The 14,267-nt window shown below is 47.3% G+C and overlaps 1 protein-coding gene and 3 pseudogenes across 1 annotated transcript, besides 11 other annotated features; 3 read left to right on the forward strand and 1 right to left on the reverse strand.

The window, feature by feature from the left end:
* The first annotated feature begins 496 nt into the window (after nt 1-496).
* On the forward strand, nt 497-1,976 carry Tb09.244.1700 (annotated as a pseudogene).
* Nucleotides 1,977-2,174: 198 nt separating this feature from the next.
* Nucleotides 2,175-2,239: a sequence feature (T-rich).
* A 12-nt stretch (nt 2,240-2,251) lies between these two features.
* Nucleotides 2,252-2,272: a sequence feature (AT_rich).
* Nucleotides 2,273-2,762: 490 nt separating this feature from the next.
* Tb09.244.1690 lies at nt 2,763-4,201 on the forward strand (annotated as a pseudogene).
* Nucleotides 4,202-4,418: 217 nt separating this feature from the next.
* Nucleotides 4,419-4,470: a sequence feature (AT_rich).
* A 6-nt stretch (nt 4,471-4,476) lies between these two features.
* Nucleotides 4,477-4,542: a microsatellite.
* Nucleotides 4,543-5,420: 878 nt separating this feature from the next.
* Tb09.244.1680 lies at nt 5,421-6,800 on the forward strand (annotated as a pseudogene).
* An 18-nt stretch (nt 6,801-6,818) lies between these two features.
* Nucleotides 6,819-12,887: a repeat region.
* Nucleotides 6,847-7,090: a repeat region.
* Nucleotides 6,847-7,903: a repeat region.
* Nucleotides 7,356-7,376: a microsatellite.
* Nucleotides 7,904-8,153: a repeat region.
* Nucleotides 7,904-13,146: a repeat region.
* Nucleotides 12,904-13,146: a repeat region.
* Nucleotides 13,147-13,330: 184 nt separating this feature from the next.
* On the reverse strand, nt 13,331-13,675 carry Tb09.244.1650 (hypothetical protein; the record flags this gene model as incomplete). The annotated part of the gene is made up of 1 exon (XM_822652.1): nt 13,331-13,675. One exon carries the CDS (start codon nt 13,673-13,675, stop codon nt 13,331-13,333), a length of 345 nt encoding a protein of 114 aa, XP_827745.1.
* Between the last annotated feature and the right edge of the window lie 592 nt (nt 13,676-14,267).

A 14,267-nucleotide genomic window follows, 5' to 3' on the forward strand; every position in this document is an offset into this window, starting at 1 on the left:
GCTCGTAACCAAACCAATGCTAGGAGACACAATTACAAAGCTCGTTCATTGAGGCCAGAAAAAGCATTACAGTGGAAACCCCGGAGTAAGCATGGGATATTCTGACATGGTCAAACAATTCGAAGCGCACAAACTACTACAACCTGCAGCGTCATCCTTAACGATCCAATTGGCTTCGTGGAAATGTCATGCAAGCAGATTTCCTGGTAGGACCGGACGTAAGCAGCGTGTAAAACAATGTCATATTTAGCATAACCAGGTATAACATCCGATGCAGTCTATTATAAGCAGTTTTTAAAAAAAATGTTTGTAGTGGAAAGTCTATAAAATCCCCGAAAAAAATGCACAATTATGTATAACACCAGAGCGCAGGCCACCATCGAACGCCCACTGTCAACAGCTGTATAGACAGCTGTTCCGCAAGCCAACCCCAACAGAAAACCCGTACAGTGACGCCACATGAAACTTATTGTATACGAACTAGCAAAAAATAGGAATGAAGATCGTACATGTATGCATACATCTTCTACTCGCAACAGCCATAAGCGCTCAAGGATCAATCCATGACGCAACAGACACCCCTAAAACAGCCTGCCAAGCGAAGGCACAGCTCAAAGCCATGGCTACAAAGTTGGAAGGAGCAGTCAAGACACAAGCTGACCAGATCGCTGCGGCTTTGCCAAAGTTTTTGCAGCTCTATGCAGCAGCCAGCACCGAAGTACTAACTGGAACCCAGAAACTCATGCTACTGCTGCCAGCCGCCGCAGCAAATTTACAAGCAGCTTCAAACAATCTACAGCAATCCCAGACGACGATTCTAGAAGCATCTAGAGCCCTAACAGAACTGGCAGGAGTGCAACAAATGGTAGCCGAGGCAGGCGCAAGGGAAATAAACGGAAAAAACGCGGCCGTGGCAGCAACTTGGATAGGCGCCGCCGGTATGCAAATAAAGCTGAAAGATCTCAGCGGAAAACATCCGGAGTGCACTGAGCCATCTCCAAGCACATCAGGTCCCAAGCAGCCGAAAACACTAGTACACAGCACCTATCCAATAACGGTTATACACCTAGCAGCGGCAGACGACATACAGGCAGGCCAAAACGGTAACGGGCCACGAATCTGCGGACACTCAAGCACAACCCCGGCTCTACAGTGTCAGCTTGACGCACAAACCAACACAGGCAACCTTCTGCTAACGCCAGGCAAGCTGACAAAGCCATTACAAGCAAACTACCAGCCAGCATCACCGTCAGAAAAGGCGTACAAAGCAGCGCCAGCAAGAGCAGCCGGCCTGATGCCTCCGCAAAAAACAGTAGAGGAATTGCTAGCCACCCTGCACACAGCAGAAGCTGCAGCAGCGACGCTAACATTTAAAGCAAGCGATATTGACCCAGCGCAACTCATTAACGACGCGGAGACGGATCAAGCCCTACTTCAAATACTAAAACCCGGCGAAAAACGGAGCAAAATAGGAGACTACACATAGCAAATAAACGAACTCAAAAAAAACTATACGCAACCGACCAAAGTGACAACGCTGAAAAACTCAATAAGGCTTTAGAGTTGACAAAGACGACGGCGGAAAGCAGTAGCGAGCACAAAACTGAGGCCTTAAATGCTGTAACAGACTTCACTCAACTGGCCGCCTCAACAACACACAATATGTTGGCCGCAACGAAAAAAAACGCAGCAAGCGAAAAAAGTACACCAAAGAAGAACGAGTATAGCTGCGATGAAAAAGAAAAGGACAAATGCGAAGGCGATTGTCAATGGGATAAAAAAGAGGGAAAGTGCAAACCCAAAAGTGGAGAAGAGGAAGTGAAAGCAGGGGATGATGGAAAAACAAACACAAACACCACAGAAAGCAATTCGTTTCTTATTACCAAGGACCATCTATTGCTTGCATTTTTGCTTTTCTAAACAAATTTTCCCCCTCAACTTTCTTAAAGAATTATTGCTACTGTGATATATTTTAACACCTAAAATCGACCGAGAAATTGTTATTGTTGGCTTCCTGCGCGTGTAAATTTTTTTGTTTCTAAATATTTTTCTCTTTTTTTCTGTTTTTTGTCTAGCAAAAAAAAGGTAAGAAGGAGGTTATGGAGGGTTTTCCTTGCTCAGAATCAGTCTTAGGGGTATGGTTATTTGGGCTAGGGTTAATTTTCCTCTAACTGTTTTTTTTATTTTTTTATTTTTTTATTTAATTGTTTTTTGTTTTTTCTTTTTTTCACTTTTTTTTACAATACGTTGCTAATTTTTTAATTTTTTAAAAGTGATGCGTACGTCGTTTATCTCCATTTATATGAAATCAATTGAAAATAGCGTTATTTGTTATTTTCTAACAAGTCAATATTTTGTTTTTTGCATTTGTTTCAGGAAGATTCAAAAAACCTAACATTGTAAAATGTACCATAAAAAACGAAAGTGAAATAAAACGCATTATGCTTCTGAGTTTGATCTTATTACAAATTTTGGGTATTCATTGTACATTTTTTAATTACATCACAAACTTGTTGAAAAATAAAATTTAAGCTGCCATATCTATCGGTTACTAAACGTTTCTGTGGTTTTCAAACACCTTCGTCACAACTTGCATATATGGCTTCCATAAAACTGTGATGATTTAAGTCTACTGAGAAACTGTATAGAAGAATCACCGGTAAATCTATGATCTAAGCAGCGCTCAGTAGCTGTTCGTAACATTAAAGATAACAATTAATCTGTTTCCGATTGTACACAAAAAGGTCAAGAACAGGCAAAACATGGTATCAGCGGCTGTAGTAGCTTTTTTTAACGCTTCCGACAGCCAGATCAGTGAACACTAATGCTCGGGCCTTTTCAGTTTTTTTTCGAAACCTACAGGATTACTTTGAAACAAGTAACAAAAGAGGTGTTCAGCGATCTACCGCAAAAGCCTTTAACAGAAGAACTAAACGACTTGCAAATGGTAACTTTACAGGGCAAAAATTTCACAAACGCAACGCACGGCGAGTTCTCAACACCAATTGCCTGGGCCAAGAAAAAAAGCGAACTCTTAAGAGCAAAACCTGGCACACCCACACACAAACAGCTAAAACGTTACAGCGAAACGAAGCTAACAGCGGTCATAAACGACAGGATTATGCCCCTACAACAAGAAGCCAAAACAGTATCAGACAAATATGACAAGGCCAACAGCGACGTAAACCAAGCAGTGATCGATGCCAACACGTTCCTGAAAGCAGCCCGCAACGGCGCAAACGATACAGCAGACGACGCACAAGCCGCATTCGACACGAGGGACAAAGCATGCGCAACGGCAGACGGCAGCTCAGCGGGCAAATCGATAGTGTCGGACGTAGCATGCCCCTGCAGCGGAACCGGTGCATCAAACCTATGCTACAACGGCAACAGCAATACAGACTACGCCAGCGGTGCTACGGCAGCAGAGGCGCTAACAGCATGGTGTGCAGTAAAAGCGACATGCAAAGCGCAGGGGCAACAGCAGGTCCCAACGGGCGCCCAAATCACCGCAACTATTTCGGCACTCGAAAGACACCTTGGAGCGGACGCCACGGGCGTCGATGCCACGACAATACTCGGAGGCGGGACTTCAGCTAACTGCAACGGTGGAACGGGCGTGGCAAACGCGTGCGTCGACTACAAGAAACGGATGTCAGGGCACGGCATAGCTGGGATCCCATGGGTTCAGAATTTGCTGCAAGCAGCGCAAGCCTTACAAAGAGGCAGACAAGCGACTGCAGAGTTGAAAGAAAGTGCAGCCGCTATGAAATCGATCACAGCAAGTGCATGGAGACTACACGATATGCTAGCAGCCAACGAGATGATAAACACTGAAGCCAAGCAAGGAGAACAAAAAGTAAGTGATAAAAAAGTAGACGAGTGCATTTCAGCAGGAGACGACACCGCTAAATGCAATTCGGCCAAAGGAAAGGGATGTACTTTTAACGAAAAAGGAGAAGAGGGAGAAAAGTGTGAGTTGAAAAAGGAAGTAATAGAATCTCTAAAAGAAGAAAACCAAGAAGGCAAAGATGGGAAGAAAGAGGAGAAATGTGCAGGGAAGGAGCAAGGAGACTGCGAGAAAGCTACTTGCTGCAAATGTAAAAATAATGCTTGTAAAAATTCCAGTATTCTTGTAAATAATAAATTTACATTGAGTGATGCTGCCTATATGGGTTTGGTGGCATTTTTAGAATTCTAAAGAGTGTTGCACAGTCTTATAAAATTTATGAGCATTTACTATTTTTAGAAAAATTTCAAAAATTGCTAAATCTTGCTATAATTTGATATATTTTAACTCTTTTTGATGAGAATATGCAATTCAGTGAAATTTCGAGAATTTTAAAATGTATATATATATTAGGAAAATTTGTACGAAAGGAGCACATAGGGGTAACGTAATATAGTGATAGGGTACGAAATTTTTACTATTTTAAAATTATCTGTATTTTTTATTTTTTATGAATTTTAGGGGTTATAGTCGTGATAATAATAACAAAACAAAAACAATCATAGTAATATGGTAATTTTAATAATTATTATGGAATTGTGTTTTGGGTGTGTATCACTATTGTGGAGACAGTGATTGAGAAGCAGGAGTAGCAGGTACTATGTGGGTAAAAGAAGCGGTTAAATTTTATTTGAACACTACTAGACGTATACAAAAAGTTGCAGATATTAACTCTGGATTAGCAGGAGCAGAAAAATTATCCACAGCTGAACGGAAGAGTAAACACTGATAAATTTATGAAGGTAATTAAGCTGCTTGATTGTATCCGCCATACCTCAGTGGCTTTCGAGAAGAAGCCTAGTAGTGGCGCAGATTTAGCGACAAGCTTTTAATTGTAACCAAACATATGTAAGGAAAACAACTCAACAATTAACTGAGCTGATTCTCAGAGACATGATTCTTTACCACTCATAGTTGCCAAATGCTGATGCATTCGCCATGACCAAAGGGGGAAAAAAGCTCGACATGCTTATGGCGATAAAGATGTAATGAAGCCACATTCAATAGGGAGGTATAGAATGACCAGCCTATTGTGGTGATTGATTTTTGAACTAATGGATAAAATTTATAGTCACACTCCCAAAAAGGTTAGTTGAAGTAATCTACTTACTAATCATAGAAGGATGTATGTTAAGTATTCTAGTTACTAAAGGCTTTAAAATAAATAACCCAACGGCACCAAAGAAAACAGTGGACTATCAGCAGGAAATAAACCACTCAACAAACACCAACGACTCAGGGTGACCAGTGTGCACTACCACAGGACAGGCATTCGCATGACTAATATTGCTGCTGCGAAATTTGCAAAGAAGCGACACAATAGTGGCAACTAAGTCACGCAGTTTAACTTTCAAAAATACACCCCCTGACATGACCATAAGCAATAGAACAAGGCAAGAAAGAACCATACATGCTTAATAAAGGTCGCTACCTCCTTATCTATCTTTTGGCCGCTGTGTCGTTGGCCAACTCCGCAAACGCAGCAGCAGGAGACGCCATAAAGAAGCAATACTGGACGAGCTTCTGCGATGTCGCAGTTGAAGCTGAGACAATACCGTCTCAAGCGATAACCAGCCTAGAGGCGGCGGCAACGGAGGGCCTAAACAAGTTCAAATTCCTACTAAAGGCGCAAATATACGCCGAAGGAAACTTGACAAGGCCGACGGCTCCCGAAGAAAGAATGCTATGGACGTTTGGCGCGCATGAAACAGAAAAGGCGTTCAATTACTATACCAGCGCTGCTCCAGGCCAGATAATAACGGCGGTTAGGGATGCAGGACGACTGCAAGGAGCAATAGGTGAATGGATAAACCTGATGGCAGAAGGTTCAGACGGCACAGACGGATGTCTCAGCAACAACGACGGTGGTGGCAACCCAATAAGCGGGAGAAACGCGCTGACTGGAGACATGTAAAAATGTAAACTGAAATGGGAACCGGTACACAAAGGACAGGTACAAGGTACTTTGCTTGGACCAACAGGCCTTACGGGTAGTTTCTCAACGGGCGTAGCCCACGGAAGCTTAGTCAACGGAAACAAAAAATGCGGCATAAATTCGCCAAACACAGGCTTCCTGTTAAACGACGCGGATACAAGCGGCAGCGGCAACGGCGCAAATGTAGCGGGCCACACTCCAAAGATGGCTGCTGGACTACTAACCATAGACAACACAGGCCTAATAATCGAGGTGTTAGCTGACACAGAAACTAAGCAGGCAACACACCCTTACCTGCATTACGCAGTAAAAGCCAAAACGAACGTTCAGCAGATGTTCAACTCCGATATGCCGCAAACTTTAGAGACAGCAAAGACATCTGAGCAACTAAAGCGGGCAGCAAGAAGGCAACTACTAGGCAAAAAAGACAGTGAAACTTCCGAAGACAACCAGATACCCGACAAAATCAAAAGTGTATTCACGACCAACGACAAATACCTAGCGATCCTACACAAAAACATAGACGCCATGCCTACACCCAAAGAGCTGACAGATGATAAGCAGGAAACCACCCTAGGCGAAATCAACGACGTGGACCTCCTAATTCGTCTGTATTTTTACTATGTGGATGCCAACAAGAGAAAACTGCAAAACACATTAGACGAGCTACGAAATGTAAATAAAAAGCAAGAACCAAAATCAGCAGAAGACAAGGAAAAAGAGTGCAATACCAAAGGCAATGATAAGCAAGAAGAGTGTGAAAAACTAGAGAGTCAAGGGTGTATTTTTAACAAGGAGGGCAAGAAGTGGAAAAAGTGCACATTGAGCGAGGAAGGCAAAAAAGGAAGGAGCTAAACAACAATCAGAAAAAGAAGGAGGGAAAGATGAGAATTTTAATTTTAATTTTCTTCGTGCCTTCGTGGGAGTTTCCCCCCACTGGCGCGGCCATCAGCCATCACCGTAGAGCCCTGAGATGCTATCGGTCTGGCGACTGTGGCAGAGTCTCCCTTTTTTTATTCATCCTAATACACCCTCTATAATTTTTGTTGTAGCTCCGCAGTTGAACGGAATACAGCAGATGGGGCGAAAAGCCTCCCACTCCGGACTCTCCAAAAGATGTCAATTAGCAATCCTTTTGTTTTGATTTTTGTTATTCGTTTATTATTCTCTCCCCCTCTTTCTGTTCCTGTTGCTTGTTGACTGCATACCCCCTCTGTCTCTGAGGGTGTATGGACTATTCCTGCGTCCGGTGCTTTTCCTGCTAGCTCCACACTCGGCAATAAGGGGGGAAGTTGCAGAAAGGAAAGTGGGTTGTATAACTGTTACCTTAGGTGAGGACTTCACCTGCAGCCGGCTCCGTTCAACCGCAATGAGAAACTGCGCCAGCCTTTTAGAGAAACATACATCCTGCACACACACACACACACACACCTTCCACCGCAAACCTGACACGTAACTCCTTCAAACTGGGACAGCTCATCAAGTGCAGCGACGTTTCTTCGAAGTCGCCGCGTTGGATGGTAACAGCGCGCTCTACCTTCATACCGTGCATCTTCTTTTGATGTAGGGTGAGGCCAGTTTTGCTAGCACACTGCCTTCCGCATGTCGGGCACACCAACATGGATGTGTTTGTATGCGGGGAATCAGTGGCACACAATTTTGTGCTTTTGCTGCATTTAAGCTCGACTCCCTCACCTTTGTGGAAAGCCTTACAGTGTCGGATGAGGGAGTCCCTGCAACTGAGCACTTTTTGACACACACCACACTGCACCTCGCCTTTCCCCGGGACGTCAACATTTCCCCCACGGGCACGCTTACGAGGGAATTGCAACACCACTACGGTACCGTCCTCCGTCACTATGCTCTTATGTTTGAATTTCTTGTGTAGTGACAGGGAAGAACGTGTACCGAAGCTCGCCTCGCACAGGTCACATTGAAACGGCAGCTTCCGTGTATCCTCCCTGGTGATGCTGGTCACATCAACGTGGTGCCAGGATCCAGTACCCCGTATCATCGGGTGAAGCCAAGAGCCAGCAGCGTTCCTTTCATGGGGAACACTGCTGTGCTCTGGCTACGGCATCATACAGCACAGGGATCAGCAGCGTCTTGCTGGGACACCGTTTTTCATTTGTCGGTCCCTGGGCACGTGGCTAGCGTGCCATCAGCAGTATCATCCGCACTAAGATGCTGCTGTCCGGTGATGTGGAAGAGAATCCCGGCCCGTCGTTGCGCGGGATGCAGTGGAACTGCGCCGGGCTATCTCAAGGAAAGAGATTAGCACTCCACAAAACCCTTGTTGATGAGCGGATCGCCTTTTGTCTGTTGAGCGAGACAAGGATGACGCCTGGAGAGGCGGCTTTCTTTAGCGTTGCTGGCTACCAACATCACGGAATAGCTCGTAACTGCAAAGGAGGTGGTGTATCAATACTAATGAGGGAGGACCTACCAGTCGAGACCGGTATGGCCGTTGTTGGTCGCATTGAACGAGTGCATGCAACAATTCACCCTGCACGTGGAACGGCGCTGACTGTCACGTCGGCATACATCCCACCAAAACACACCTTCACGGCAACTGACCTAGATACGCTTCTGACAACTGACGGTGCCCAGCTCATCGGTGCAGACGCTAACGCACACGCGTTGGCATGGGATCGCGCGAGCCCACCAAATACCAAGGGTGAAACCCTCACACAGTGGTGCATTGACAACCAGTTTCTGGTATGTAACACTGGTGAGTGCACCAGGTACACGCGCCACCACGGGGAGTCCACCCCTGATGTGACACTGTCAAGGAATTTCACAGTGTACACGTGGACATCGCTGTATTCTCCCGATAGCGATCACCATAACATATTTTTCGACGTTATCGTTGGAGACGACACAGATGCACTGAGTTGCCCGCGGCTTCGAAAGCCCATGTACGCATGGCTAAAAGCTAACTGGAGGAATTTCCGTCTCAAGGTTGACGAGCTCTGCAGGAAAATTGGTAGAGAGAAGAATGTCAACACTCTGGAACAGAAATTGAGCTCCGCCATCCGCACTGCGACGAATGTCTCCGTCCCCCGTGGCTGCAGAGCAACGCCACCACATTGGACACCTGCGCTCGCGAAAATCGATGAAGAGATCGCTGGATGCGCACCCTCCCACCGAAGGGAAAAGTTGGTAGCCACGCGTAAGCAGATCCTGGACCGTACCACAAAGAAGAGATGGAGCACGCTATGCTCCAGACTTGCGGTGTCAGACTGCTGCAGTTGGCACATTGTCAAGAAGGTATATGCGCCACGACCACTAACCACACTGGCTGTACTTGTTGATAACGCGGCCATCACGGACTACCATCAAGCTGAGAGGTTCAGTAAACTGTACTCGTCCCGTGCAAGAAGGCACCCCGACTCACACCCACCGGCACCAATAAAGACGATAGCGAGTGAGTTCAGCCCCATCACGATGGCTGAACTATGGAGATCGATCAAACTGCTTCCGACCGGATCCGCAGCAGGACCTGATTGCTTATACAACGAGGCAATACAACATCTCGGTAGAACAGCGCTGAATGTTGTTCTGAGGCTATTCAATGAGAGCCTACGAACGGGAGTCGTGCCGCGTGCATGGAAGACTGGTGTTATCATCCCCATCCTGAAGGCCGGAAAAAAGGCGGAGGACCTCGATTCTTACAGGACTGTGACGCTCACGAGCTGTCTCTGCAAAGTCATGGAACGCATAATTGCCGCGAGGCTTAGAGACACTGTTGAGTCCCAGCTGACGCCGCAGCAATCAGGCTTTCGCCCCGGATGCTCAACGCTCGAACAACTCCTGCACGTCCGCGCTGCCCTCTGCCGCCCTACGCACCAATATCGTACGGGTGCTGTATTCGTTGACTACGAGAAGGCATTCGATACAGTAGACCACGACAAAATTGCGAGGGGAATGCACAGAATGAAGGTATCACCCCACATTGTGAAGTGGTGCGTATCATTTCTGAGTAACCGAACTGGCAGAGTGAGATTCAAGGAGAAGCTTTCCAGAAGCAGAACATTTGAGCGAGGAGTGCCACAAGGAACTGTCCTTGGCCCAATCATGTTCATTATTGTCATGAACTCGTTGAGCCAACGCCTTGCAGAAGTGCCGTTACTGCAGCACGGATTCTTTGCAGACGACCTGACGCTACTTGCGAGGCACACAGAGAGGGATGTCATCAACCACGCACTACAATGCGGCCTCAACGTGGTGTTACAGTGGTCAAAAGAGTACTTCATGTCTGTCAACGTAGCGAAAACGAAGTGCACACTCTTCGGGTGTATAGAGCGCCACCCCCTTACATTGCAACTGGACGGCGAAAGAATAGGAGCTGACAGGATACCGAAGCTTCTAGGAGTAACATTCCAGTGTCAGCAGGGGATGGCAACACATGCGGCCGAAACGAGACGCAAGATGGACTTCCGACTACTGCAGATAGTGTCCATCTCAGCTTCTACATGGGGGCCAAGACGACAAGTGCTGAGAGCTTTTTATCTAGCACTCGTACAGGCACACACCATGTATGGCATTAAGGTATGGTACTGGGACGCTTCGGAACGAAGTCGTGACCTCCTTGCATCAGCACAACACAAAGCCAGTCGCATCATAGCCGGCATACCGCATGGGACGCGCAAAGAGGACTCTCTGCTGGAAGCAAACCTCCTGCCACTCAAGACGGCCACTCTTGTGCACAGCATGAAATTCATGCTGATGTGTGAGTCACGAGGCGGATGCTTGCGGCGCAGTGCTGAAGAAGCATACCACAGCAAACACCCAGTCAGAGCCCAACATTCCCGCATCATGCGGTCCTATCCACACCTCCGCATTGAGCCACGCGAGCACCCACTAGAGACACCGACGCTCCGCCACAGCTGCCGACCGCTATTTCACACGCAGATAAAGCCTGTGTGCGCTGATGACCCTGACGATGTCAAAAGGGAGGCTTCCGAAAAGTGGATTGAACGGCATTTTTCACGGAGGGGGAAGGAGCTACCGCGGCGAGAGCACTACGAATTGTGGACTGATGGATCCGTGTCCCTCGGTGAGAAGTCCGGAGCAGCTGCCCTGCTCTATAGAAACAATACGCTTATTTGTGCACCTAAAACCGGAGCAGGGGAACTCTCATGCAGTTACAGAGCGGAATGCGTAGCATTAGAGATAGAACTGCAACGGCTGCTGAAATGGCTTCCGGCATACAGAAGCACACCTAGCAGGTTGTCCATCTTCTCTGACTCGCTGTCAATGTTAACAGCACTGCGGACAGGCCCCCTAGCCGTAACGGACCCAATTCTAAGACGACTATGGAGGCTTCTGCTTCAAGTTCAGAGAAGGAAGATACGTATCCGACTTCAATTTGTGTTTGGCCATTGTGGCGTGAAACGGAATGAAGTTTGTGATGAGATGGCCAAAAAGGCCGCTGATTTACCACAGTTGCGAGACACATGGATCCCCGACATCATTGCTTATGCGAAGCGAGTGCTTAAGTCGGAAGAAGTCCATGAGAACACTCATAGGTTTGGTATCACGGGCAACCACTTTCCAACAAAGCATAAAGAAGAACTGACGAGGGAAGAAGAAACGGCACTGGCACGCTTTCGGGTTGGGTCTTCAAGGCACTATGGATGGATGTTGCGAAAGATTAACCCGAGTGTGCCTCCACAGTGCCGATGGTGTAACCCGCAACATGCAGCGATAGGACCAACAATACAAACAGCCCCAACTGTTGCGACACGCACTCTTCAAAGAACCTCCGAACCGACCAAATGTACGGAATGTGATGCCACATACCAATGCCGCTCGAGTACTGTAACGCACATGGTAAACAAACATGGCTTTGTGCGAGCTGATGCCCTCCGGAGGATCAAATACGGCGATGCAACACCTGCAGTGGATATCCCCCCGGAGCCCCCTCCAGTGGTGGCGATCGTTCCTCTACCATCGAGCACACGAGTCCCGATGAGACCGCAGGTACTTCATTGTACCATCTGTGCCTCCAAATTCGCAGTGCCAGGCCGACTATTACACCACCTTAGAACAATACATGGTATAGGCAGCGGTAGTTGCCGCGTGAAAAGGGGGCGAGAGAACGAGGACTCAGTGCAAGGAGATGGTAGAGCCCCAGCAGCGCCAGTCTCTCAGGATACACGGAAGCTGCCGTTTCAATGTGACCTGTGCGAGGCGAGCTTCGGTACACGCTCTTCCCTGTCACTACACAAGAAATTCAAACATAAGAGCATAGTGACGGAGGACGGTACCGTAGTGGTGGTGCAATTCCCTCGTAAGCGTGCCCGTGAGGGAAACGTTGACGCCACTGGGAAAGGAGAGGTGCAGTGTGGTGTGTGTCAAAAAGTGCTCAGTTGCAGGGACTCCCTCATCCGACATTGTAAGGCTTTTCACAAAGGTGAGGGAGTCGAGCTTAAATGCAGCAAAAGCACAAAATTTTGTGCCACTGATTCCCCGCATACAAACACATCCATGTTGGTGTGCCCGACATGCGGAAGGCAGTGTGCTAGCAAAACTGGCCTCACCCTACATCAAAATAAGATGCACGGTATGAAGGTAGAGCGCGCTGTTACCAGCCAACGCGGCGACTGCGAAGAAACGTCGCTGCACTTGATGAGCTGCCCCGGTTTGAAGGAGTTACGTGTCAGGTTTGCGGTAGAAGGTGAGTGTGTGCAGGATGTATGTTTCTCTAAAAGGCTGGCGCAGTTTCTCATTGCGGTTGAACGGAACCTGCCGCAGGTGAAGTCCTCACCTAAGGTAACAGTCATACAACCCACTCTCCCTTCTGCAACTTCCCCCCTTATTGCCGAGTGTGGAGCTAGCAGGAAAAGCACCGGACGCAGGAATAGTCCAGACACCCTCAGAGACAGAGAGGGTATGCAGTCAACAAGCAACAGGAACAGAAAGAGGGGGAGAGAATAATAAACGAATAACAAAAATCAAAACAAAAGGATTGCTAATTGACATCTTTTGGAGAGTCCGGAGTGGGAGGCTTCTCGCCCCATCTGCTGTATTCCGTTCAACTGCGGAGCTACAACAAAAATTATAGAGGGTGTATTAGGCCGAAAAAAAAAGGGAGACTCTGCCACAGTCGCCAGACCGATAGCATCTCAGGGCTCTACGGTGATGGCTGATGGCCGCGCCAGTGGGGGGAAACTCTCACGAAGGCACGAAGAAAATTCAAGAAAAAAATTTAGCTGTTGTTGGTAGTGCCATAACTGTCGGCTCTGCGGTCTGATAATGCTGATTTGCTGCTGAGATTAGACCGCTGATCTGCACTCCTAGAGCTGTCGCCTCCGCTGTTTTCGCTGGTATTTCGTCTAGTATTTTAGCTGCTTCTTCTAGTTTTGAGGCCCATGGTTTATTTACCCCCACATCTCTCTGGTTGCCGCGTAATATTTCGTGTACTTTATGCATAAGTTGCTGGTCGCCCCGCTATTTAATGTGGCAGCTTCGGCTCCTAGTAAATGTTCTACTGTCTTTCCCTCCTTTGCTGTTTGCACGCGGGCTTCTAGGCTTGCTATGACTAACATGATCACTGTCCCTGTGTGTTTGCTGCTTTCGCCTCTGTGGCGCCAGCCTTTTACTTTTGTTTCGGCTGCTAGCGGCGCGCTTCCCCAACCTACAGAAGTTCCTGTATTTTTGTATTTGTCGCTGTTTCGACCAGCAGAAAGCCAGAAGTGCCAAAGAATGTCGTTCCAAACTGACATGCTTGCATTTTCCGCGGACTCCGAGGTCCAGGCAGTTGCTTGCTAGAGTGTTTTGGTCGTCTCGGCTTTGAAGTCAGTTGCTCCTTCGCCCTACAGCGCCTCTGAAATCTTTTCCTTTCGGCCTTGCTTAACCCTGTCGATATTTCTTGTTTGAGCCTGGTGTAGGTGTTGCCAAGTGGTTGCAAGCCGTTTAACGTGTCATTTAAATTTTTTTCAGCAGTTATTCTTGCCCAGTTTTCGATTAGTCTCGGATTTTTTTGTAGCGAGGCCTTTCCGTTTACGGGTTTGTTTAGTTTTGTTTCTGCTCAACCCATTTGTTCCACTTTGTTACCCAGTTTTTTTAGGTTTTCCTCTTTGTGTTTTGTTTTCCCATTTACTGTTTGCCCCTCAGCCTTCGAATAAGCTTTGTCAGTCCTGGCTGCTGGTTGACATATTCATCTGGTTTAGATTCTCGATGTCAGCGGTGAAGTCGACGACTGCGGTGGGCTGCTCCCCGCCTGCTCCCTGAATGTTGACGAAAGTGCAGTGCAGCCCGAAGTCTGCCGCATCCTTCTCTTGCAGAGTGACTTCTCTGCGGCGTAAAGAAAGCAGC

Source organism: Trypanosoma brucei, chromosome 9 (genome assembly GCF_000002445.2).
Source record: "Trypanosoma brucei brucei TREU927 chromosome 9, whole genome shotgun sequence".
NCBI classification, from domain to species: Eukaryota; Euglenozoa; class Kinetoplastea; order Trypanosomatida; family Trypanosomatidae; genus Trypanosoma; species Trypanosoma brucei.